Below are 24,211 nucleotides of genomic sequence, written 5' to 3' on the forward strand. Positions count from 1 at the left end.
CAGTGCCCAGTGTGGGACTCAGTTTGAGATTAGGATGATAATTGGGAGAGAAAATTGGTAAAACATGGACTGGACACTGAGAATTAAACAGTTCTAAAGAATTTATCATCTAAGAGTTGAACATTTGTCGTTTCTTTGGTGAAGGGACATGGGCTAGAGTTTGTGATCTTACAGTGATTTTGGTGTGAGGAATTCTTTTTTGTTGACGTGAGTGAAGGTTGTGATGAATGCATCTTTTAATGATAACTCTTAAATAATCTTACCACAAGGTTGAGGGTGGAATGTATTGGGTTACATGTGAGGTTTTGGTGGCATGGGGATGTAGGGGGGCCTCTGTGTCTAGGAATTCTTTTTGGTTGACATGAGCGAAGGTTGTGATGAATGTATCTTTTAATTATGATTCTTAAACAATCTTACCACAAGGATAAGGGTGGAATGTATTGGGTTAAATGGCACAAGGCTAAGGGTGGAACATATTGGGTTAAATTGGGTTTAGTGGGGCTGCGGGGAGGCCTCTGTGAGTAGGAGGTTCACTTCAGGGCCTCCTGTCTGCTCAGGATGGGATTGAGACCTGGAGCTCTCCTGCAGCCCTCAGGCAGACCGTTGCTCAGTACTGGTGTGGCAGGCACTGTCCTGGCTGGTAGCAGAGACGTGTAATTCCGAAGTTAAAACATTTCTCTCTGCAGCTGGGGATCCACAGTCAAGCTGAGGGTGGTCAGATTCTCACTTCTTGTGTAACAGGACAAAACATATCACTAAGAATGGAGTAGATATTTCTTTGCACATAAAATACATCCACTTTTAAATATGGAAAATGCACCGTACAGTAAATCACGTTGTATCTTTTTAAGTCTCGGCACACAGACAAGAGCACGGTGTGGAGGCTTCGATGCCTTGCTTCCTAATTTGAACGTTTGAACAGAAGATGCATGAATAACCACTCATTCTCCGTTGGGCCGGACACGGAGACAGCAGCAGGTAACGCAGACTGGTACCAAAGGGGAACAGAAGCCGGGGCGGCTGTCGGGCTCCCGCCGCCCGCGGAAGGGGAGAGCCCCGCACAAGGTGCCGCGCCCCTGCAGCCGCGCCCCGGCTCGAACCGAGCGCGGACACCTGCCGGGAGGCGGCGGGAGCCCCTCACGGCCGCGCCTCTCACGCCCCGGACTGCGACAGGCGCCCAGCGCCCCCCTCCGGCGGGGCAAGGCCGGGGCGCGGCGAGCGGAGCGCACTCGGCGGTCGGGGCGGGAGCGCCGCGGCACCGCCGGAGGTGGGGTCCCGGGGCTGCTGCGGCCCCGGCGCCGCCTCCTCCGTCCCAGCCCGGTCCCGCCGGTCTCTCCGCTCCCTCCCGGCCGGCTCCGGCCGGGGCTCGGCGGCTGCCATTGGCTTAGCGGCCCCATCCGGGCACTCGGCGCGGCGCCGTCGCTCGGCCCGATCGTCCCAATATGGCGGAGGTGAGCGGGGAAAGCGGGCCGGGGCGCCGGGGTTCGGCCGGCTCCCCGCAGGGCTCCGCGTCCGCCCGGCCCCCCGCGTCCGCCCGGCCATTCCTGCGAGGAGGCTCTGCGGCGGCCCGGCGGCGCGGGTGGGCCCGGCGGGCCGAGGGGGCGGCCCTTGGGGCGGCCGGCGCCGGGGCAGCGGGAGGCTGCGCGAGTAGGCCGCGCGGCGGGCGGCGCTGCTCCGTGCCGGGTTCGCAGCCCGCGGGAGGCCGGCGGGGCCCGGCCCCTAGAGATGCGCGGCCGCTGCGGTGGGGCCCCAGGGGGGGAAGCGGGACCGGCCGGAGCGGCCGCAGCGCGGGCGGAGGAGAAATGCCCGGCGGGAGGGAGGAGGAGCGAGCCCCGGGCTGCGAGCCGGGGAGAGGCGGCGGCCGGTCCGGCTGTCTCCGCCGCCGCCTGCCGCTGTCACGTCCCGCCCGGGCTGGGGACGCGGGCGGCCGGAGCGCCGAGTCGGGTGTCGTGCTGGGCGGCTCTGGCCCGGGGGTGGAGGGATGGAGAGAGGCAGGTGGGGCGCGGGCGAGCGATGGAGGGAGGGCTGCGGGCGGTGGGATGCAGGGACCGCGGGTGGGAGGCAAAGGCCGGCGGCCTGCGCGGGGAGAGTGGCAGAAGGGGACGGAGGGGAGAGGGGAGCGCGGGGCGGAGAGGAGCGACGCTGGGGCGTGGAATGGAGAGCTCGACCTGCTGTATGGGATGCGGACCCGTTCTCACCCGCTCGCCCGTCTGCTCTCCCCGCAGGCTTCCTTTGGGAGTTCGAGCCCAGGTTCGTCCTCGCCAGCCCCGGCCCGGCACCCCGCCCGCCGCCACACGCCGTGCGCTCCTCATGCTCCTTCCCGCAACCATCCCCTCTTGCCTCCTAGCCTTTCTAGCGCTTCACGTTCACGTAACTAATCGTCTGCCTGGTTTTAAGGAGAGGGATGCGCGCTGTGGAGTTCTTCCCGTAACTCCAGTTGCAGTTAGTAATTGGCTGCTTGGGGCCCAAAATGAAAACAGTTTTATGTGATTTTCAGTCAGCATCTTAGAAAAGCTGTGCAGTCATGAGAGACTGATAGAGCAAGTGCTTCTCATTGATAACTGCGAGTTTATGTGAATTTTTGCCTTCTTTGTAATATCAGAAAGTGTTTAAAAGCATAATTGCACACAATTATTGAAGCTGGAACCACCTTGTAGGTTCTTTGGAATACTTTCCTTTCCGCAAGTGAATATGTGTAATGTCAGCTGGGCTTTTCATGAATCCTTACGTAGGGAGTGCATTTGTTTGCATCTAACTGCTTTTCACATTAGTTCTTTTTTTTCTGTTTAACTACTCTAGCTTAATTTAATGACTTAATGTTACTTGAGTATGTTCTTAAATTGGATATTGAGTGTTAGAGCTGCTGAGTGGGAGTTTTTTATCTGAAGTCTGAGAGTTGTGTCAACGTTCCATTTCAGTTATTCAAACATAAAATGAGAACAGCAATTAGAAAGAGCAATCATGAGCATATATGTATGTATGGGTAAATATATTTGAATACTAGATAAAGATAGCTGTCAGTTCTTGAAAAGCTGCGGGATCAGGATGTAAGAGCCTGCAGAAATATCCAACATGTAATGTATTTACTGTAATTGCATTACTACTATCAGCTGTGCTGAGTGATCCATGAGGCCATAATATGAATTGCATGTGAATAACAAGCATTTGGGGCTTGAATTTCCTTATGGCATGGTATTATGAACTTGCACAGTATGGTCTTGATCAAGCTAAACTGACAAAGCGTATATTAATTACTTGCATGTAAGCAACGTGTGCTTAGCATAATTACTGAAAAATTAATTAGATGCTGTAAGACTCAGAAGTGTTAGTGTATTCAAGAATCTCTTTGAAGGCCAGAAGCAATGCACTGAGAAATACTGCTTAAATTTTTTGAACAAGAAGATTGAAGATTTATTAATATTTCCTTGATTCTCTAAAGATCTTCTATGGGAGTAATTCTTATTATTTTTTTTCTTTGCTCTTAAGCTGAAGATTGCAGCAGAGCACTGATATGTAAAAACTAGAGGAGGAAACTAGAAGTGAAAGACCAATGTCCCAATAATTTTGTTTTCTCCAGCCCTAAAGCTATAAGCAAGTGAATGTTAAAGAAAAAGACAACCTTATATTTTGGTAGTTTTTACTGCAGAACACTGACTTTGTGGTCTAGAATATGCACATCTATAAAACTTGAGTGTTCTGTGAAGTTTTTCAGCAGTTGAGAAAAGGCATTACAAATGATAGCAGTACTTTTTTTTTTTTTGATTTATGAATATCCTGTTGAGTACTGACCACAGAAATATCACAGTGACTGGTTGGATATTGGAATCTATCAGAAACACTTTGTTATATCCATTATATTTTACATTATATTTCCTGAGATTCTGACATGCTTGTTATTTCTTTCTAGATCAAGTGCTAAGAGTTGAGCTTGATTAACTTGAAGTGAATCTCAGTCTTTATTTTGCTGTTAGTAGGAAGTTGATTTGGAGGCTAAGTTAGCCATGTACCAATGAAAAACTAAACTAGTTACCATACAAATCATGATAAACAGAACCAGAAATTAAATATCAGTGTCTTCGATTTGTGAAGTACAGCTGACACGCTTGCAGAATCTGGAATCTTTTAGGATAACTTCAAGGATGCTCTGAACAGTCTCTTCTGTATTTTTTGAAAGTTTGTTTCAGTTATTTGGATAGTTTTTCCAAATATTCACTCAGTATTGCTAGAGGAAAAAAGGTACCTGTTCCTTGTAAATATGAGGAGGGAATGCCAGCTAAAGCAGCTGAATTTGTAAGGCAATTAGGAGTTTGCTCTAATTATTTTACTGAGAATTCTGACCTTGCATATAAAAGTGCTTATGTAACCTTAATTTTTTTCTGTGATGTAACTTTGTATGTTGTAGAAGATATGTCTCATATTAGGCTTTTTTGATAGTTGGCTCTTTATCATCTGAAGATCATGACTTTGACCCTTCTGCTGAAATGCTGGTACATGATTATGATGATGAACGAACTCTTGAAGAAGAGGAAATGATGGAAGAAAGTAAAAATTTCGGTTCTGAAATTGAAGATTTAGAAAAGGTAAGAGTAACATTTTCAAATGTCATGGTGTGTTGTGCTTTTTTTTTTTTTTTAACTTAAAAGAACAATCAGTCAATTCCTCAGTTTGGGTTGTGTAATGTAGTGTCCTGCAGAGTTTATCTGCAGCTTGTTTAAAAAAAAATAAGAAAAGGAAATCATAGTTAGGATGTGGCAGTGTATCCTCACAAAAAGGCTGAACTAGTTTTTCAAAAGTTTTGTGTTAAATTCAAGTTCTTCTTTTAAGAATGCTTAAACTTTAGAGGGAAATTACTGGAACTGGTTTTGGAGTCATATTATTTATTAACACATTTTATTACTTGTAATTTTAGAAGTTGGATGCATTTTGAGTAGTAATAAGTGACAAGTGGCTGTATTTCATTTTGCTGTTCAGTTGTGTTTTTTTGGTCTGGAAAACATTCATGTTTCAGGCATGATAGATCGTGTTTGCCTGCTATGTAAATTTCTGCCTCAGTTTCATCGGTTTGGTGTTCAGTGTTGTACAGAGTAACCAACATGCACGTTTGCTTTTCGTGTTGTATTTTATGCTGTTGAATTATGTATTTTTCCTGTTTATACCTCTTGTTCATCTGCATCAGTGGGTCACCTGTTTTAAGTGTCTCCTGAGTGCTGAACACCCACAAATTGATGCTACTTGCATTGTCATTCAGTGACCCACTTAAATCACTCAACATAACTGCAGATTTTGATAAAGAACTCTGAAACAGTGTATTTTCTGGGTTCAAATACAAAGCTGTACTAGTTTTTTTTTCCCAACTTAGAGTTAACAGTCTTTATATTACTTGGTTTTTGTTGTGATACCTTTATAATTATATTCTTACTTACTGTGAGCTTGCAATTAAGATAACTAAGCAGCTTGCCAAGTCTAACGGTTAAACTGGAGTTACTACTCCACAAAATGGTCTTATTGCCTCTGTAATAGAAGGAAAAAGAATCAAGAACGACTCATTTTAAACACCATTACTGTAAGTGTGGATCCCGAAAGACTTGGACTGTGTTTATGTGTGTCTCTTGTGAAAAGTCTTTGCAGTACTAAAACCTAAACTGACTAAAGAAAGTAAGTTAATCACTGTATGAGTTCACCAAGAAAATTTTTAAGGTAATTCAACTTTTAAAGGTATATGAATATCGGAAAATATTCCTAATTCTTTTTTGGCTTTGATAAGGCAACTGTCTACAATTCATTGTTTTATTGTCTTAGGAAGCGCATGTAAAAAAACACATTATAAGTCCAGCCTTTCTCTTGACATTTTTTGCCTTCTGAATTGTTAACTGCGTTTCTCTTATTACCTTCTCAGTGGCAGTCACTATAAAATATGTCATATAGGAAATGAAGAGTAAAAGATTGGTATTTTGTTTTACTTTTGTGGGGTTTTGAATGCACACGTGCATCTGTAAGTAGTTTGTAGTACTAAAGTGTGTGAGTTTTACAGCAGTTGTCTCTTCTATGGGAGTTGTTCTGCATCTAGTATCTTGAAGAAATACAGGTAAATCATGCTGTGCAGTACGAGTCAAGTTTGGAGCAAATGTTTAATAATCAAATATTGTTTAGTTTCATCTACTAAACATGTTTTATTGGATAGCTTGATGGCAAATAGTGAAGTCCCAACAGAGAAACAGTGATAATTATTTCAGTACTGTGCCTGAAAATATTTTAAATCCTGAATCTATCAGAATACATCTTTTCCTTGCAGGTCTGAACTGTTCAGAGGTATTTGGTAACATGTTGAAATGTTTGTAAATCCTCTTGTATTAGGAAGGAAACATGCCGTTGGAAGATTTGCTGGCATTTTATGGCTATGAACCAACAATTCCAGTTATGGCAGGTTCCAATGCGGATAGCTCTCCGAGTGAACTTGCAGATGAACTTCCAGATATGACTCTAGATAAAGTAAGTCAGAACGATCTTCCCCAATATTACAGTACAAAAGCAGAAATCCTGGTGACCTCTGATTACGTTTCACTATCTTGTGATGGTATAAAATATGTATCTTTGTCAATTTCTATATACAATCAATAATTACTATATTATTCTGAATTTACTAATTTTCAAGGATGTTGAAAATCTGTTGCACTTATTGCACTTAGAAATGCACAGCAACTTCAGTGGTAGTGTATTCAAATTAAAAATAAGTTAACTATTACTTTATAACACATCAAAAAGGCTGCATTTGTGTGTGTTTTTGTTTATATTTTATGGGGAAGAGAAGGGATTTTGTGGTGTTTTTTTTTTTTTTCAATATAGAAGTGTTTTTTTTTCTGCAGAGATACGTGTAAGTTGCTCTGAAAGCTAAGCCTCCTATTTATTTCCACGGAAATGAGAACAGATACAGAGAGAGTGATAATACTATATGATAGAGCAAATTCCCACCTAGAAAACACTGTTTTTCAACTCAGTCACCACCATTAGCTGTGCATTTTCTCCAGCAATGAGCAAATGCCTGCATGCTGCAAATAAAAATCTGCACAGCCATCCGTAACGCAGCTTATCTTTCACATTGCTGCCACCACTGCTGAAATGCACCAGCCTCTGCCTTGTGGTGCTCACATCCACTCTTTGGTCATCATGAATGTTCAGCAAGTGTTGATGAGTGTCAGTGGGTGCCATTTTTTCCACGTGGAGAAATTCAGTGAATACTTTTGCTTCATATGCACTTCATGTCAGACTGATCACTTTGTCAGACTGCCTCTCTGCTGAAATCTGTTGCATGGCAACAAAAGCAGTGGTAAGGTTCAACATCTGCTGCCATACCACAGATTTTGACCTCTGACATCGTGGGCCAACGTAATGAAATAGAAGGCAATTAGTTTTTGGAGCAGTCCTCATGCGTTTTATTTTAATGTATGCAACATGCAGAAATAATGATTCTGGATTCCAGCATACGTATGCTGTATCAAAATATACGTGGATAACTTGACAGCACACTTATGGATGCTTTGGAGTATCCCTTTGAGATGTGTATCATTCGGACAGATCTCAGCTTCTTGGCTTACTTTTTGTAAATGTGATGTAATGGTAAACTCCACAGAAAGTAGGGTGTAATGATGGCTCTGTGCATTGGATTCTCATCAGGATTCACAATTGTGTTGAAGCTAAAAAACGCACTTGTTGTCAAATGCAGTTCTTTCTCTTTCTAACTTCTATTCAGAGCGGTTCAAACATGTCTGCTGGTGGAGGAAGTGAGCTTTTCCTTCCTTTTCTTTTTTTTGGTCTTTTTTAACTGATGGATACTTCAATTTTTTTGTTGTATTTTTGGGAAGATAACAGATTGTCTATTTTCTGTAAAGTATGCAGAAGTGCCTGTCAGCTTTTCTCTTTCTTCAGAGTTCAAGAGATATCAACCTCTCTGAGCTTCATTGTGATGTAAAGAATGTCAAAATTCTGAAGTTTTTTTGAGGCAATTTTGGTGTTTTCCATTGGAAGCAGTTGGAGAGACATCTGAGATGAATCTAGATGCTTACCTGTCTGTGCTTATAGACATTTCAAATTTTGGGTTATTTATCTTTAATTTTATTTTTCTTTTAATGATACAGGAAGAAATAGCTAAAGACCTCTTGTCGGGTGATGATGAAGAAACACAGTCCTCTGCTGATGACTTGACACCATCGGTTACTTCCCATGAGGCTAATGACTTCTTTCCTCGGCCACTGCGATGTAGGAAAACTGATTTTATGATAGTACTCAAAACAGTCCAAGTATTGTATACAGCTTACTAACTTAAAGTATAAAAATTGTAGAGTACCACTGATTTTACTGGAAGTTGAGAAACAATGCTTTGTAGGATGTTGTACATGAATGCTATCTTTGGTTGTTATTACTAATTACTTGAAAGACCTGTACTTGATACTGTATTTGATACTCTTTTTTTGCTCAAAGCAAGAAAGACCAACTAATTGCTCTAAAACCGCCGTAACTTTTTGCAAATACTTACTAAAGTGATGTTGAAGAGCTCTGTGGTTTTTCACCATTTTAATGAATAACATGAATATAGTACCAATTCTTTTAAGTTAATCTTTCTCTACTAAAATTTAGCTGCTGTTTTTAAACTGAGTCTTCCATTCAGCCTAAGGATGTGAGTAAGGCTGTGATTTCTTTGTTATTATTTCCTTTCACACATAACAGCACATTTCTATAGGACTTCATAGGGTGAGTGAAGGTGGTTTAATATGGGATGGGGCCTTTGAACGCTTGACCACCAAAACTGCATTACCTATTGAGCAGTGATGGAAAAGATTTGAGAACCAGTGATTCAGTTATCCAGCCTGACCCAGGTATTCTTCACTGCTTACTGCAGTTTGTTTGTTTGGTGGTGTTCTGGAGTTAGAACAATGTGACGAATTTTATCATGGTTTTAATTTAGCTATCTTAAGCTATTTCTGGAAGAGTTCATCTTTCTAGAGGACAGTGATGTGCTTGCTCAGTCACTTGCAGTTGTGGTTCTTAAACTGTGGCATCAACAGCACCTTAGGATACTCATGTTGGAAGAGAGATAATAAAACCTTAAAAATTATAACACTCTTCTAAAATTAAACAAAGCCCAAATTTGCTAGCATTTAAACGTAGGCAGTAAGGTTACTTGTGAACTGTTAATGAGTATGATACTGGAAATGTGGCAGCCTTGTGGGAAAGAATAATGATCATCTTGCTCAGGATTAAAAAGCAGCCATCTTTGTTTTCAGGTACCAACAAGAGGATGTTACTCTTTCTGTATTTGAATTTTTTGATTGGACGTTTTAAAATCAAATGCCCGCTATTCAGGATGGGAAGCACTAGTTTTCTGTACAATAGAAAGTTTCGTCTTTTCGTCTGTTTTCTGCCCATTTCTCTAATAGTAAGATAATATTAATGTAACATTCCTAACACCTAATTTGGATCAAATGGAAGCAAATGATTTCAAGTGATCATCTAGGCGTATCGCTATTTCTAACAGTAAAAGGAAGTAGACTCGTGATAGTAATAATGACCGAAGATGAGCCTCAGTCTGTATGTTGTCAGATATGGTCTCTGCTGATGATTCTAGTTATGTATGATGAAGTTAAAATTACAGACCTGTTTTAGAGAACGTTGTACTTTGAGAAGACAAAAGTAGCTTGTGTTTTATAAAGGTAGCTTCCATTCTACCAACGGTTATACAGCTAAAAAAAAAAGAATTACTTCAGAACTCAGTACCAAGATCTTTTCCAGATCCTAAAATATGATTTGTTCATCAGAGTACTGTATTTGAATTATATAAAATGCTCTGCTGTTGTTCTTCCCGGGAAGGGGGGGAAGTACAAAACAATAATCAGAGCTGGCTTTTTTTTTTTTTTTTTTTTTTTTCTTATTCTATTTTGCGTACTGCTGCTCCGTCTTCACTGCTTGTTGTGACAGTTTTGTTGTTTTGTTTAAAAGAATATTTTGAGTGTGTGCAGTTCAATTAAAACTTCTGATTATAGGCTTTGCTAGGTAATGGATACTTGCCTAGCTGAAACCAAACTTTTTTTTTTTCTGCTTGAAGCAAACACTACATGTGATGGAGATAAAGAATCAGATGGTGAAGATGTAGAAGCAGACAATGGTAACTCATCTGAAGATCTGAGAAAGGTAATAACTATTTCTTCAAGCAAACAAGAAGTTAAAATAAAAACTTTATTATTAAGAAAAATGTTAAGATTTTTAGTACATGCCTAAAGTAATGCATTAACTCTGGAATTCTCTGCTGAATGCCAAGTTAATAGCTTTTTTATGCTTCCATATGAAAAATGTTAAGCTAATATTTTTCTCCATTTCTTTTGTTACATCTTCAGGAAATAATGGTTGGTTCACAGTATCAGGCTGAAATTCCACCTTACCTTGGCAGACACAGTGATAACGAGAAAGGTGTGTTTTTCTTACTATACCATTTTTTATCATATGCTTACGTACAGCAGTTGATGGAAAAAATAGAATTTACATTTTGAATGTAGTTAACGTCTTAGTTAAAATCTCAGAGATATTAAAAGTACTGAAAAACTGAGGTTATGCAACCACATATTGATTTCTCAGATGTGTGATTTTACAACTCCAAGAGGACATTCTCAAGAGTATACAGGAAGGTGTATTACAGTGTTTGTTCTGAAATATCTAGTAAGTGGAGGAGACAACAAATACGAGGTCAGGAATGAAATACTTTCCTCAGATTATCTTAATTGGGCCATGAGTGTGTAACTTAATTAACATTTTATATGTTTCAAATGTTGTTTTTCGTCACTTGTGTTTTTTTCATAAGCAAAATAATGTGGGCAATAGAATAAGAAAACAATGTAGGTTGTGATATATTTTGCCATCAGTGAGATGTGATGTTTTCAGTATGATGCTATTCTTTGCACATTTAGGTTAAAAACTGTAGTTGTGCTAGAATAAAAAAAAAAAGTAATGAAGACTTTTATTTGGTATCTTTCAAAGTCTTCCCTGTGAGAAAAATGCAGCAAATGCAGCTGTGAAATTAAAAATAAAAACAAACCTGTAGGTTTTGAAATAAGTTAACTCATGTGTGGAACAGTTGTGAAATTAAGTAACCATTTAGTAGGTACGATGATAAATGGAAGGTGGTTGGTGGTTTGTTGTTTGTCTTGTGTTACATGGCCAGCAATGAAGTAGCGCTCAGATTGGAGAGCGTAAGGGGTGTCTCTTGAGAATATTAGGCATGAAAATGCTGCATTATTGTGGCTGATTTAAAAAAAAAAAAAAAAAAAAAAAAAAAAAAAAAAAAAGGAGGTTGAAACTGAGCATCAGCTGAATTCTGAGGGATAGGACTCCTGAAACATTGCATGTACTGTAATAAATAGGCTTCAGAGTTTTGGAATACTGCAGTAATTCAGAAATTGTTCCCCTCTGTGTAAAAAGTCACTCCGTAAAAGCCCCATCTGTACTCCATGAAGAAGTGGTAATATTATGACAAGTGGGATTATGTCTTTGTTTTGTCATCCCAGCTGCTGGGGTCAATAAATAGAAGTTTGGTTCTTCTGTGAACATTACACTTGTAACGTATCTCTGTGAAAGCTTTTTGTATTCTTATGCTATGACAGCACTTTCTGAGCTGGGGTGATTCTGTTTCTCACCTTTGCATTGTCTTGTTTCCTGCAGTTTTATGAGAGGTTTGAGAATCCTCTTTGCCTCTTCCGTAGTAACAGCCACTGTGCTTTTGTTTGAATAACTCTGATTTTGCATTGCTAAGAGAATGCATGAAGCATTAAGTGCAGTGTTAGTCATATGGAGTATAAGATTTATAGCTTAATCTAGAATTTAAATGTGTGCACAGGCTGGCACAGTTTCAGGCCAACTCTTTCATATGGCCATTAAGCTACTCTCTGTCAAATATGCTACTTAAGAAGTGCTTATCTGATTTCAGTGTACTACGAAGGAGGACTGTACATATTGTTTGCTTGTAAAAGCTAAAAGGTATTTGGTTGTTAGTAAACAGAAAAAGAAATTACAGTCTTTAGACCTGAATTCCATTCTACTTAATATACTTTGACAAATTTTAGTTAAAAATGACTAGTTTGTTACCTCCTTCTCTCTTTTTCCCCTTACCATATAACATTCAAAATGTTAAAGCATTATGCTACATCCTTTTATTATTAAATACAGATTACTCGTTGGAAACAGCTTGTTGGAAACAGTGCTTTGCACTGATGGCTAGCTAAATTTTACTTCAATGTTCTCTCATTTCCCCTCCTCAAAGGATGAGGGGAAGAAAATAGGATGAAAAAGGGCTTAAGAATTGTGATAAGATAGGGAGATCATTCAGCAATTGCCACTGCAGGCAAAACAGACCCAGCATGGTAAGGTGAATATTATTTATTGCTTGTTACTAACAGACTAGAGCAGTGAGGATTAAAAGCAAGCTACAAAAACCTTCTACTTCCCTGCATGCTGTCCTGCTGCCTCCTCCTTCTCCTGAGTAGCACAGGGGAATGGGGACTAGGGGCATCAGTGAGCCCGGAACACTTTATTGTAGTTCACTCTCTGACCCTGTTCCACTTGGATCTCTCCAGAGAGATGCTGTTCTTCCCCAGCTGGCTGCAGCTCTCCAAGCACTGTTCCAGCACTGCTTGTACAAGGCCTATCCTTCAGGACTGCAGTGCTCCAGCACAAGTCTCCAGGAACAGTGGTTCCCCAGCTTTCCTGCCCTAGGGCAGGGTCCTCTCCACAGGCTATGCTTACAGCCTTGGGACAGCTCCCTTTGAGGTCTTACAATGGGCTGCAGCATCCTCTAGTCAGCATCTGCTGCTGCACCGTGTGTGATCCACGTGGTGTCCATGGACTGCAGGGGGACAGCCTGTGCTATCATGGGCTTCTCCTGGGCTGCACAGAGCTTCTGCTCCATGTGTAGAGCACCTCCTGCATTGACCCTGGGGACTGCAGGACCATTTCACAATCCTCTCTCCCAACTGTTGTGCAACAGTTTTTTTTCCTTTTTTAAAATCTATTCCAGAGTGGTGTTGCTCATGGCTCAGCTCAGTGTAGCAGCATGTCCCTTCTGGGGCAGCTGGAGCTTCCTCTGATCTGATGTAGGGCTGCTGTGGGCTCTGCCCAGAGAGGGCAGCCTTCCAGTCCTTTGCTTGCAAAACCTTGCTACGTAACTCCAATGCGTTCTGCCTCTCACCTCTATGAAGAGCATGTTTAAGAACTGTCATTAAAATATACTGTTAGCACATTCATCATAATCTTCAGAGACTCCACTTTCAGTAAAAATAATTCCCCACACAGAAAACGAGCATAATATCTTCACAACACCAACAAGGTGAACAGTTTACACACAGCCCACCCGTTGCCCCTTTACCCCATTACAACAGATATCACATAAAAGTTTTGAAGAATAAATTCTTCGCAGCAATTCTCAGACAATAGCCAGTCAGTTTTGCCTGCTAGCTCTCAACTGTCGTAGAGTTGTTTAGATTAGAAAAGACTGAAATCAAGAAATCCACCCATCAGCCTAGAACTATCTAGTCCCACTAAATTGTGTCTCTAAGTGCCATATCCACAGATCTCCATTGCCTCCAGGGATGGTAACTCCACCCTTTCTTGGGCAGCCTGTTGTAATGCCTAAATAGCCTTTCTATGAAGAAATTCTTCTCAATGTCCAATTTAAACCTCCCTAGAATTACTCAAGTCCATTTCTTCACATTCTTTCACTTGTTGCCTGAGAAAGAGACCAGCACCTACCTCACTATACTGATCTTTCTGGAAGTTGTGAAGAGCAATGAAGTCTCCCTTCAACTTTGTCCAGATGAAACAGCCCCAGTTGTCTCAGTAACTCCTTATATATCTTGCTTTCTAGTCCCTCCTTACCTCACATTCCTTGAAGAGCAAGAATTAAAAGCAGATGCCTTCCTCCCATCCACCCTGTTCTACCTCATCCCTGCAATTGGAATAAGGGAATGGACAGTGGGGCTGTGATTAGTATATAATGCTTTGTCTCTGCCACTGCCTGCCACTTCTCCACATGGGGTCCCTCTGGGACTTCCCGCAGGCTGCAGCTCTCCAAGTACTGTTCCAGTACTGGCCTGTACTTCCAATATGGGGTTCATCCTTCAGCAGAATGCTACTCCAGCGTAGGTCTCCTTGGGCAGCAGCTCCCCAGGATCTCCTGATCCACCATATGCCCCTCCACGGGCTGCAGAGGAACTTCTGCTCTACACATGGAGCATCCCTTCTTCAGTCTGTAGGACTGTTTGTCTCACATTTTATCAGTACTCTTTCTCAGGTACTGCACACTGTTTTACCTTTCTTAAATCTTCCCCCCAAGCGCACCCAGTGCACTTCGTGTGCACCCAGCATCACTTATGTATCAGCTGTGGCAGCGATGGGACCCCTTTGGAACAACTAGAGCTGGCTCTGATCTACCATGGGGCAGCTGCAGGGCTCTGCTCATAGAAGCCACCCCTGCAGCCCCTCACTACTAAAACCTTGCCATGTAAGCCCAATATACAGCTGAATAAAACAGCGCAGGCTTGCTGATTTGTATGAAGATGATGTATACGCTTGTATAATTTGACTTGATCATCTATTAGTCAATAAGTGAGGCCTCTGTAGACTGAAGAGTTTTGCCCATTATCTGATTTTCACAGAATCACAAGGTTGGAAACGACCTGCAAGATCATCCAGTCCAACCCCCCTCCCATAGAACCTGAATCACTTCACCATACCATTCTGCAACTCTGTCTCTTAACGGAGGCTTTTGGGCAAAAAGTAACCCGTGATTTACAAGCAATGTGATATTTGGTTTCTTCTGTATTCTCTGTCTTTGCAAAATAGCTTTCTGTATTACAGTCTTTAAAATGTCATACTTGGTGTTAATGGATTTGTGTTTTAGCAGCGTATGAAAATGAAGACCATTTGCTTTGGAAACCTGATGTGATCTCAGAAAGCAAAGTTAAAGAATACCTTTTTGAAACCTCCGTAAGAACAGGAAATGAAAAATTAATTGGCAGAATTCCTGAAGGACTACATACACGGGACAACGAACAAGTATGTTTCGTATCCTGCTCTATTTGTGACACATTGCTTCGTAATTAACCTGCTTTTCTTTATCTGTCTGTATTGTAAAGGTATAGTATTCAGTTTCTTTGATGCTTTGTTTCTGTGTTTTATTTTAGTTAGATATTATCAGGATCTTGTTTGTCATTTTAAAAATATGTAATTACACAAATTATGTTGGCGGTGTTGTAATGTTTCTGCTTTTGACAAATTCAGATTTTCTAATAATTGCTTCCAACATCTTGTATTTGCTTCAACTCTTGGAAGGTTTTGTTTTTGGCTGTTATTTTAATGTTTTTATCGTCTATAAAGACAGATTCTCTTTGACATGAGATGTGCTCACTGAAAAACTAGTTTTGTGAGTTTAGAGTCAATGTTTGCAAACTTTTACTTCTTTTATTTTATAGGCATTGTATGAACTTCTCAAGAGTAGCCATAATGTTAAGGAAGCAATTGAGAGATACTGCTCAAACGGAAAGGCATCCCAAGGTGAGAGAGAGTTCCTGATTTTTCAGAAAAGTGTATTTGAAAGAAAGAATTTTAAAAGCTGTGTAGACAAACGTGGAGGAAGAAACAGATTAACAGGCGTTTTTATTCCCATGATATATTTAGCACAGACAGGTGTATTCTGACTGGTCATCTGGAAATTTCTACTAGAGAAGTTTGCAACTTTGTACAAGTTTGCAAGATCAGTTTTTACACCTTCTATTTCTTTCTTTCCTCTTCTCCTATTGGAAGAACAGCACAGGCTGAGGGATGGGCAGGAAGCTGCGATTTTTCTTCCATGAGGCTATTCTCACTCTTATGATAGTACCTTTTTGAGATCATGGTCAACTATAATCTGATGTCGTTTATACCAGATAAGGCACAACTGAATGGGACTGTAAGGAATATGAGAGCACTGCTTCAGAAAGCTCATGTACAAGAAGAGTGCTAAACAATGTCATCCCCCACGTCTCTGGGATTTAGCTCTTGGGATTTCAGCTGAGGTGCTGAATGAGTTCTTCACCTCGTTCTTCACTGGTGGCCAGGATTCTAGTCTTTTTCACGTCCCTGAGCCCTGCATCCCCAAACCTCTATGTGGGGACCAAGGAGGTAAATCCCTCCCCACTGTAAGGGCAGAGCAAGTCCGACAGTGCCTCCTTAGACTGAATGAATACAAGTCTATGGGGCCGGATGGCGTGCATCCCACAGTCCTGAAGGAGCTGGCTGAGGTGGTTGCCAAGCCGCTCTCCATCATATTTGAGAAGTCGTGGCTGTCAGGTGAGGTCCCAGACGACTGGAGGAAGGGTCACGTCACTCCCATATACAAGAAGGGGAGCAGGGAGGACCCGGGGAACTACAGGCCGGTGAGTCTTACCTCCGTGCCTGGGAAGATCATGGAACAGATCCTCCTGGACAACATGCTCGATCACATAAAGAATGAGCATGTGATCCGAGACAGCCAGCACGGCTTCACCAAAGGAAGGTCATGCCTAACTAATCTTGTGGCCTTCTATGATGGAGTGACGGCATGGGTGGACGAAGGGAAGGCGACCGATGTCATTTTCCTGGACCTGAGCAAGGCCTTTGACATGGTCCCCCACCACATCCTCATCTCCAAATTGGAGGGAAGTGGATTTGATGGGTGGACGACCCGATGGATAAGCAATTGGTTGAAAGGCCGCAGACAGAGGGTGGTGGTCAATGGCTCTATGTCCAGGTGGAGGCCGGTAACAAGTGGTGTCCCCCAAGGGTCTGTCTTGGGACCTATGCTCTTTAACATCTTTATCAATGACATCGATGAGAGAATTGAGTGCACCCTCAGCAAGTTTGCTGACGACACCAAGCTGAGTGGTGCGGTTGATACAGTGGAAGGAAGGGATGCCATTCAGAGGGACCTCGACAGGCTGGAAATCTGGGCTCGGGTGAACCTAATGAGGTTCAACACGGCAAAGTGCAAGGTTTTGCATTTGGGCCGGAAGAACCCCAGGCACCCGTACAGGCTGAGAGGAGTGGTCCTTGAGAGCAGCTCGGCAGAGAAGGACCTGGGGGTCCTGATGGACGAGAGACTTAACATGAGCCAGCAGTGCGCTCTGGCAGCTCGAAAGGCAAATGGGATCCTGGGCTCCATCAGGAGAGGGGTGGTCAGCAGGGACAGGGAGGTGATTGTCCCTCTCTACTCGGCTCTTGTGAGGCCCCATCTGGAGTACTGTGTCCAGGTGTGGAGCCCTCAGTACAAGAAAGACATGGAGATTTTGGAAAGGGTCCAGAGGAGGGCGACTAAGATGATCAGGGGGCTGGAGCACCTCCCCTATGAGAACAGGCTGAGGGAGTTGGGCTTGTTCAGCCTGGAGAAGAGAAGGCTGCGGGGCGACCTCATTGCAGCCTATCAATACCTGAAGGGAACCTACACCCAGGAGGGGAGTAAACTCTTCAAAAGGGCTGACAATAGCAGGACTAGGGGAAATGGATCCAAGTTGAAGGAGGGAAGATTTAGGTTGGATGTTAGGGGGAAGTTCTTTACAAGGAGAGTGGTTAGGCCCTGGAACGGGCTGCCCAGGGAGGTTGTGGGTGCCCCGTCCTTGGACGTGTTCAAGGCCAGGTTGGACGGGGTCCTGGGCAACCTGATCTAAATGTGTATGTTTGGTGGCCCTGCTAGGCAGGGGGGTTGGAGCTACATGATCCTTGAGGTCCCTTCCAACCCGGGTGATTCTGTGATTCTGTGATTCTGTGATTTAATTTCCTCTTCTGGGACTGAAATACAGCTCTGCCTCCTTGTGATTCAGAAGCTCTGTTTTGTAAGGACTAGTACTAACGCTCCTCACCCCCACCCAGGTCAAATGGGACTTAAGAGTGCCCTCATTAAAAATAGCAAAGAATGATAACACTCTTAGTTTCCTGTCTTTTAGCGTTAGCATCATGGTATGACCTATACTACTTGCTGATGTTCACTGCTTGTTCTCCTGATTAGAGTTAAAATCCACATCTCCCAAGATGTTTTCTTAACTGTGAGACTTTACATGGGGATTTTCTCTTCTCTTTGAAGACTGAGAACTCTGTAGAAAGTAGTGCAAAATTAATGGGGTGAGAAAGAAAGAAAACAACTTTGTAGTCATATACTTACAACCTTCATGTGGGAGCAGAAAGGTCTTTGTTTTAGTGTTTGCTTCCAGAAATGTTTTGAGATGTGATTTTTTCCCCGATTGACTTTAAAGGACAGCCGAACTGAAGCTTTCTGAATTATCATTATGAAAATCTCTCCTTTTTTTCTACTTTTATTTACCTAGATCCAAAGCCATAATCAAGATAGGAAGGCAACAGTATTTGAAACTGATGTACTCAAATCAGAACAACCTTGCTTAGATCATATATTAAGAAAAATATAGAAAACCGTATTAACCCTTTGCTTATGTGCTTTTTTTTTTAGCAATTTTATTTTTACTTTTAAAACTAAGTTCAGTTTTACAGTCTGCAGGTTTTTGAAACAAAAAAATTGTTCCCATTTTTTCCAACAATCACTGCTTTTTGTGTTCTATGCAAAAGAAGTACTTCAGAGGAATAATCTCACTGATATCTTAGTGATACTTCAAAGTTTTTGGGTTTTTTGATAACACATTTCTTAAGAAATAACATCTCAGAATTTTTGAATGTCCTTTGCCATCAAGGATGAAAGATTTTAGAAATCAAACTTTCATGAGTCTTTGTAAAAAAAAGAATGTTAGATTTCAGAGAGGATATCTAAACAGCATGTTAAAAAATGAATCCAGAGAATTGACCTATAGTTTTAGAGTGCATTTGTGCATTATCAAAGCAGTTATTTTGCTCTCTGTAAAAAGTTTTTTGAGCAAAAATAAATTCTTTGTGTTATTTTTGTTACTGACTAGAAGAGATGACAGCATGGACAGAAGAAGAATGCAGAAGTTTTGAACATGCACTTCTGATTTATGGTAAAGACTTTCATCTCATCCAAAAGAACAAGGTTAGTGTTTTACAGTTAAGTGAAAGAGTTGGGAGATGATATGATGCTGACCATCTGTGACATTCATGCAGGAGTGTGAAGAAGTACCATGTTACAACCAGCTTGACTTTTTTGTTTTAGCTTTACAGCAACTATCATTGGAAAAGCTGAATGAGTCAGTGTACCATCTCTGAAGTTGACTTACATTGACATCACTTATATTTACGCATTTACATTATATTTTAGTTAAAATGTTTCCTCTCTTCTAGAAGCATAGTACTTCTGTATTAAGGCCGTGAGAGGGGAAACTGCGTCTTTACTTAACTCTCTTTATCCTCAGGAAGGTGTAACTGCACAGCAACAGGCTTTGCTCTTTGTGTTTTCTGAAGAAACTGATGGCATCATCCATCAGGACTCTGTTTTCTGGCTAATGAAGGAGCTTGAATCTTGATTTGGATTACTTATAATTGACTTTTCTGTACATGAAGAATAAGGATGAGATTTTTTAAAATAAAAAAAATAGTATTTTGTGGTATAGGATATTTCCAAACTTTATGTGTACCTCCTTTATAGTTTGATACTATCTCGAGGATATTTTTTTTTTAATAGGCTGGGGTGTTTGCAATATCTTAGGTAAACTTTACAGCATTGTGGTTGCTGTTGAACAATAATCAGCTAGTCCTGCTCGGTATCCGTCTTCACCTGTCCTGTGACAAACATTTGGGCAGTTCAGACTTTAAATGCACCTTATCAATAAATAGTAATTCACTAGAGATATGAAGAAATCATTTAAAAACATATATTTTTAATCATTTTTACAACATGTAGCAGGGCACATGATTTGAAGAACTCTTCTGGAGAAAATGTCTGCTCATGGCTTTGATGCGTGCACACTTCATTGGGTGTAAGACTGTCTGAGAGGCTGGCCCCAAGGAGTTGTGGTGCAGATAATGCCGCCCGTGAGTGTTCATTTGCTTAAGGGTAGGAAAGATCTGCAGAGGGATCTGGATTGGCTGCATTGAGGGGAACATCCAGTCGTATGGCATTAAACAAGGTGAAATGCTGTGTGCTGTACTCAGATTAAAATAACAACCCTATGCAGCAATGCAGGTTTGAAGAGATTTGACTGTAGAGGTGTGTGGCAAAAAAAGACCTGGTATATTGTTTGACAGCCAGCTGAATATGTGGCAGCTATGTGCCCAGGTTTCAGAAACTGTGTGGCCAGTAGGTCTGTAGAAGTGACTGTCCTTTCAGACTCAGCCGTGGTGAGAAAGAACCTCAGGTACTACATTCAGTTTTGGGTCCCTCACTACAATAAAGACATTGAGGTGCTGGAGAGCGTCCAAAGAAGGGCAGTGAAGCTGGCAAAGGGTTTGGAGCACAAGTCTTACAAAGAGCAGTTGAGGAAGCTGGAGAAAAGGAGGTTCCAGAGCAAGCTCATCACTCTCAACAGCTACTTCAGAGGAGGTTGTTATGAGGTTGGAGTCAGTCTTTTCTCCCTAACAACAAATGAGGACAAGAAGAAATGGTCTCAAGTTGCACCAGTGCTGGATGTTAAAAATTTCTTCAGTGAAAAGGTTATGAAGCATCAGAACTGACTGCTTGGGGAAGTAATTCTTACCATTCCGGGAGGCATTTAAGTGAAATGTAGATGTGGTGCTTAGGGACATGATTCAGTGGTAGATTTGATAATGCTAGGTTAACAATTGGATTTGGTGATCTCAGAGGTCATGTCCAGCCTAAATGATTCTATATTTTGTAAGAATATAGATAGAAGTAGCAATTTCTTTGAGAATCTGACTTTGCATAGCAGTTGCCTATTTTGGTGAATAAGATGAACGGTTAACATAGATCAAGATGAGTTTTGCAAGTCCTTAATATCTTTTCAACAAGGAAATAATTTTTGTTGTTGTTTAAGTATTTACTGTTGTGCCTTCCACTTTTCAAGGCTTCCGCAGTTCCTGATTTTCCTAAAAGGAATTAGTACCCAAAGTCTTTCCTATGTCAGTTCTCTTAAGTCATTGATCTGATGAGCTTTTTCCATCTTAAGAGAGTCTGTCTTACAGTTTAAAAATTGTTAAATTGGTTGTGAAATGAAATGCTTCATATTTACTTGTGGCTTCAGTCTATTAAAAAAAAGCCAGCACATGACAATGTAATGCAGTAGAACAGATAAACAGTTATTTGAAGCTGCAGGTCTCTGTAAGATCTCTTAGTTGGTATGTTCCAGACAATAAGTAAAGCTAACAGCATTTCAGGGAAATGGGAACTGGGCAGATGATAAAATGGCTGTACATTAGTCTTGTCAATTTTTCTTGCCTCCCTTCAGGTAAGAACCAGAACAGTTGCTGAGTGTGTGGCTTTCTATTACATGTGGAAAAAGTCGGAACGTTACGATTACTTTGCTCAGCAAACAAGATTTGGAAAGAAGAGATATAACCATCATCCAGGAGTTACGTAAGTAACATGTTTTTGGAATATGTAGCTGTTGCAAATCTTGAATGTAGATTTTTTCCCCTCCCATCATTGTAGTGTGATGCTGCAGTAGCTATGATAACTGAAATGAAATCCTCATTCTAGGCCTTGACTTCATGTTAAATAACCCATGGTGAATGTGTTATTGTTCTAGAGATTACATGGATCGTCTGGTAGATGAAGCAGAAGCCCTGGGTGGAGCAGTGCATTCTTCAGCCCTAACATCTAATAGTCGAACAGAAACCATTCCTGATCAGCAGCTAAGCATTCTGAACTCCATCACTGCCAATGAGCTGACAGGTAAACCAAGGACAAAAAAACCAAAATCTTTTATCCTGTGATTTCATAAGGTACTATTTCATTTACATTGGTTTCGTTTTTTTCCCCAGCATTGACAAATAGTGTAGCAACAGTCTGCCACACTTCAGATGTGAACTGCCTGGATGATGCTTTTCCTTCTATGGACAGCTTACCTCGAGCACCAGTTAATCACGTGCCTGTTGGAACAGAAGAACTGCTTAACTTGCCAAGCAATGGTGAAAGCGATTGTTTTAATTTATTTGAGACTGGCTTTTATCATTCAGAGCTAAACCCAATGAACATGTGCAGTGAAGAGACAGAAAGACCTGCGAAGAGATTGAAAATGGGACTTGCTGTCCCAGATTCTTTCATGAATGATGTCTCTGTAAATAACCTTGGTGTGGACTTTGAAAACCACACACATCATATTACCAGTGCCAAAATGGCTGTTTCAGTGGCTGACTTCAGCAGTCTATCTTCAAACGAGACAAATGGTTTTATCAACACCCACACTCTTCACCAACACACTGCCCTTCATTCAGAGTGACTGTGAAACAAACAGTGGGTACATTATGCAGTAGTAGTAAACTTGATGGGAGCTATCAGGTTTGCTTAGTCTTTCACTGGAAGTTTGAACTTTATGACATCAGTGATGTCTTTGTATGTATAGAACTATATCTTGATTTATCAAGAGTAATTTCTTTTTTCAGTCCATAAATGTGGAAATGTATGATATTTGGCAGAGTTTGGGACTAAGAGAACTCTGTGGTGCAGCTTTAAGCTCTGCTTCAATTTTATTTTATTATTATTTTTTTTTAAGCCTGTAGACAGAGGCCACCAATTCAAAACCAGCACAGAAGTTCTGAACTGATTGGAGTGGCTTTTTAGCCTAAGTTACTTTTGCTGTAACAAATACAGTGGAATAACAATGTTTACAGGTACCTATCCTGATCCCTGTGCAATGTAGCATTTTTTTTCTTAAAAAGGCAGGGATAGGCTTCTTTAATTTAAACTGCACAAACACACAAGGATGTTTTTTAAATGGAACCTTCTCTCATGTGATACTAAACTAGAGCACTTCAGTTTACAAAGCAGCAAGTTCATCTTGGTGGAAGCTAGCACAAGGAACTACCATTAGTAAAGTATGAAGACCTACACTTGGATGCTGTTGCAAAATTACAGGCCATGGCTACCATACACAAGTAATTATACTGCCAGGAGTGTCTGTGTACTTTAAACTTACTGGCTTAAACAGAGAATGTGTTTTAGGCTGTTGTTTTCTGGTGTGTTTTGTCCACAACTTTGAAGAATAGTGTAATTGTATAACTTTCCTGAGGCAGCTGATGTTGCATAATGCTACAGTCTGCACAGCTTAGGATTTACCACTGAGCAGTCTGTTTTGGAAGACAAACTATTTGGAGCACTGCAGTTCAAAGTGTTAGAGGAACTGTCTAGTTTGTGTAGAAGTATTAGAACCTTGAAGTGTATATTTAAAAGCCTTTCTTTAGTGTGGATTTCATTTGTTTGTTTTGGCAAGGTCATGGGCTGAAAAAAGGCACTTTTCTACTCTGGTTAAATAGGAAGGAATGAGGAAAAAGCAGCTGTTTTACTTCAGTAATTTTTTGTTTTCATCATGGAGTGTGATTCACCATCCAGAAAGTTTATCTTGCAGCAGCTTGTTCTAATTCTTGAGGTGGAGTTGAACCAAACCAAGTAAGATATTTGTAGCATAAAAAACATGCAGTTTTAATGAAGCTCAGAACCTTATTTCAGTAAGATGGCCGCTTTTCCTCATGTTACAAATTTAATTGCCACTAACTTGTTTTCATTATTCAAGTGGTTAAGTTTGCCTTGTTGATATTTGTAATAGTTGCTTCAAGGTCACGCTGAGTAACTAGAAAATAGTGACTTTAATATTTGAAAGGGAAGAGGGTATTTATTATGCATACTGTGAACTGCATTGACATCCGGAATTTTGGATGCAGAGCATGGAGTTCTCTTTACAGCATTGTAATGAAGATTGCTTTGAAGTGTTTACACAATAGCACATTTACCATATTAAAAACAAATTAGTTTAGCACAGTGGACAAAAGTATAGAAAGTGTTGTAATCCGTTTTTAACTGACACATCTGAAGTATGTAATTCTGGTGAGTACACAGTAACTAATAGGTAGCCCGGGCCCTGTGTTGTACTCTGACATTTTTTAGCCAAGTTGTCAGCTTCTTGTTGCTGTGTTTTGTGCTGAACCTTGTACCTTGTTTCCTTCTGTTGATGAATCAACACATTTTATGTAATTTTGGAAAATACTGCCCATAATCCTTTGTTGTTATACATTCAAGTTTCATGTATGGGTTTACAGTGAGTGGCTGGTGTGTATAAAAATCATTATAGAGAGA

General features: G+C 41.2%; 1 protein-coding gene across 1 annotated transcript; it reads left to right on the top strand.

Moving 5' to 3' along the window:
- Positions 1–2,231: 2,231 nt before the first annotated feature.
- Positions 2,232–22,361, top strand: MIER3 (MIER family member 3; the record flags this gene model as incomplete). The annotated part of the gene is made up of 12 exons (XM_079548434.1): positions 2,232–2,250; positions 4,435–4,580; positions 6,355–6,489; positions 8,133–8,253; positions 10,097–10,182; positions 10,386–10,458; positions 14,939–15,090; positions 15,507–15,588; positions 18,969–19,060; positions 21,369–21,496; positions 21,669–21,814; positions 21,904–22,361. The coding sequence occupies exons 2-12, from the start codon at positions 4,482–4,484 to the stop codon at positions 22,359–22,361; spliced, it is 1,572 nt and encodes a 523-aa protein (XP_079404560.1). The 5' UTR covers positions 2,232–2,250; positions 4,435–4,481.
- Positions 22,362–24,211: the final 1,850 nt, after the last annotated feature.

This window comes from Tetrao urogallus, assembly GCF_951394365.1.
Source record: "Tetrao urogallus genome assembly, chromosome: Z".
NCBI lineage: Eukaryota > Metazoa > Chordata > Aves > Galliformes > Phasianidae > Tetrao > Tetrao urogallus.